This window comes from Arachis ipaensis, chromosome B01, assembly GCF_000816755.2.
Source record: "Arachis ipaensis cultivar K30076 chromosome B01, Araip1.1, whole genome shotgun sequence".
Classification (NCBI taxonomy): Eukaryota; Viridiplantae; Streptophyta; class Magnoliopsida; order Fabales; family Fabaceae; genus Arachis; species Arachis ipaensis.
The window spans coordinates 16115279-16117310 of NC_029785.2; the positions used below are offsets into that span (position 1 = coordinate 16115279).

The window sequence follows — 2032 nt, forward strand, 5'->3', positions numbered from 1 at the left end:
AATAATATACTAAAGTTACTTTATTTAACTTAGCATTCATAATTTCATATATTCATATTCATATTACACACTTACTGTATATAATAGTAGTGAATAATATTGAAAACTATAAGGGAGTGATTTGATAACTAACCTTGTGGTTGGTCTTGTACCAATCACCAACAAGAAGGGTGAATTCAGCATCAGGAGCAGGGTAGGGAATGGAAATAACAGATCTTTGGGCAATGTTAAGTGCCCCAAAACCTCCAGCAGCTTTATGGAGCTTGGTTGATGGGAAGTATGTGTATGTTCCAATTTGATCTTTCAGTTGGAACTTGTATGTCCAATTGCTCTTAGGAGGGATTGGGCAGTTTGTTCCCAATACTCCATCTTCCCATGATGTCCTTCTCTGCTTTATACCATTCCTGTTTTTTTTTCCACCACATTCACATGATTTAATTATTATGCTTAATTATTTCCACCAAATTCATAGTTTATCAGGAAGAAAAAAATGTATCATGTATGTTTTCAATCTCTATAAATAAGGGTTTTATGGTTTTTGTTTCGTCTAAAAATATTCAACCATATTAACTATACATAAAAAATCAGTTATTAAATCAGTTATTTGTATAAAATATATATTAAAATATAAATATATATTAAAAATGAGTTAAACATCTCATGAATTTATAGATAAAAATACATAGTAATTAATTTGATAGCTGATTTTATATGTGTGTGTGTTGAAAAATATTTACTACATATCATTTGGATTTTGGTGTTGCATGACAATATTTATGAAGACTAACGAAAATTAGTAAATAGTTATAATTACAAAAACAAATCAAAATTTTTAAGGCTGAAGGATATCGTAAAATACTTATAAGAAAATATTTTGGGAGGACAAAGACTACAAAAAGTTAAAGTAAAATGTTCGAGAAAATTAAATTGCGAAAAAAAAAAAATCACTAACCATGTGATGAGGAATTTCTCGTCAAGCTTGTTAATGACATTAACAACGATGTTGTCATTAGTGATGCCATCAATTGTAGGGCCTGGAAATTGGCCATTGATAAGAATGCCCTAATAATATATAAGATGTGAATTAAAACATTAATCACTTTAATTTAGCATGAAATTAAAGAAAGGCATACATATATATTTCAAACTAAAATACATATACATAAAAAAGGACTATGCATTGTCTAACCTGTTGAGGAACCCCAAGAGGGTAAATTGTTCCATAAGTAACTTCCCATGTGAAAAATTGATAGCGATCTTCTGCTACAACAGAGAGAGCACCCAAAATTCCAAGAAAAGCTAGAGCCAAAGAGATCTTCATCTCTTGTATGATGAAACACTGCATAAATTAAATATGCAACAATCTTTTTAAATAAAAAGTGCTCTACAAATAACTAGTGATTTTAAATTTAAATTTTAAAAGTTTGGTGTTTTCTCTTTTTTTTGAATTTCAAAATTTCTTTTTCTATATTGTTTTTTAAAATTTTTCGAAATTTCAAAAATTATTTTTTATTTTCGAATTATTTTTTTATTTATTTTATTTACTTAATTTCAAAATTTTAATTAAAAAAAAATTGTTTCTTCTTAAGTAATTTCACTGGGAGTTTTCTATACTAAACCCTAACGTATAATGTAATGCTTGCATCCCAAGAAATTGCGTAGGAAAAAGATATTGCCTTAGTGTGATTAGGAGTTTAAAGTTGAAAGGATAGAAAGTGAATTTTATAGCTCAATGATATTGTTCGAATTACGAACAACTATGAATTTCTCAAGCTAAAAATGAACTTACCAAAACTCTAGCTTCGCCTTGGAGAGAAACAAATTGAGATGGAGAACTAAGGTGTTGAATTGAGGATGAAGTATGGATAGACTCATATATATATATATAATAAGACACAATAGAAGATGTTATGTGGAAGATGAATGCCAGGGTGGCCGGGGTACAATGTGTGTACACATAATACTGCGTGTTGTAGTAACATGCATGGTGCATTATTATATTTTCAAATTAATGCACAAGTTGCTAATAACT

General features: G+C 28.8%; 1 protein-coding gene across 1 annotated transcript in view; it reads right to left on the minus strand.

Moving 5' to 3' along the window:
• The window catches only part of LOC107626326 (L-ascorbate oxidase homolog), a 5213-nt gene extending 3352 nt beyond the window's left edge, over window positions 1–1861 (minus strand). The window contains exons 1-4 of the mRNA XM_016329191.2: window positions 1790–1861; window positions 1190–1339; window positions 953–1062; window positions 134–404 (exon numbers count right to left, since the gene is read on the minus strand). Of these exons, the coding sequence (XP_016184677.1) occupies window positions 134–404; window positions 953–1062; window positions 1190–1321 (513 nt within the window). The 5' untranslated portion in view covers window positions 1322–1339; window positions 1790–1861. The remainder of the gene's footprint in view (window positions 1–133; window positions 405–952; window positions 1063–1189; window positions 1340–1789) is intronic.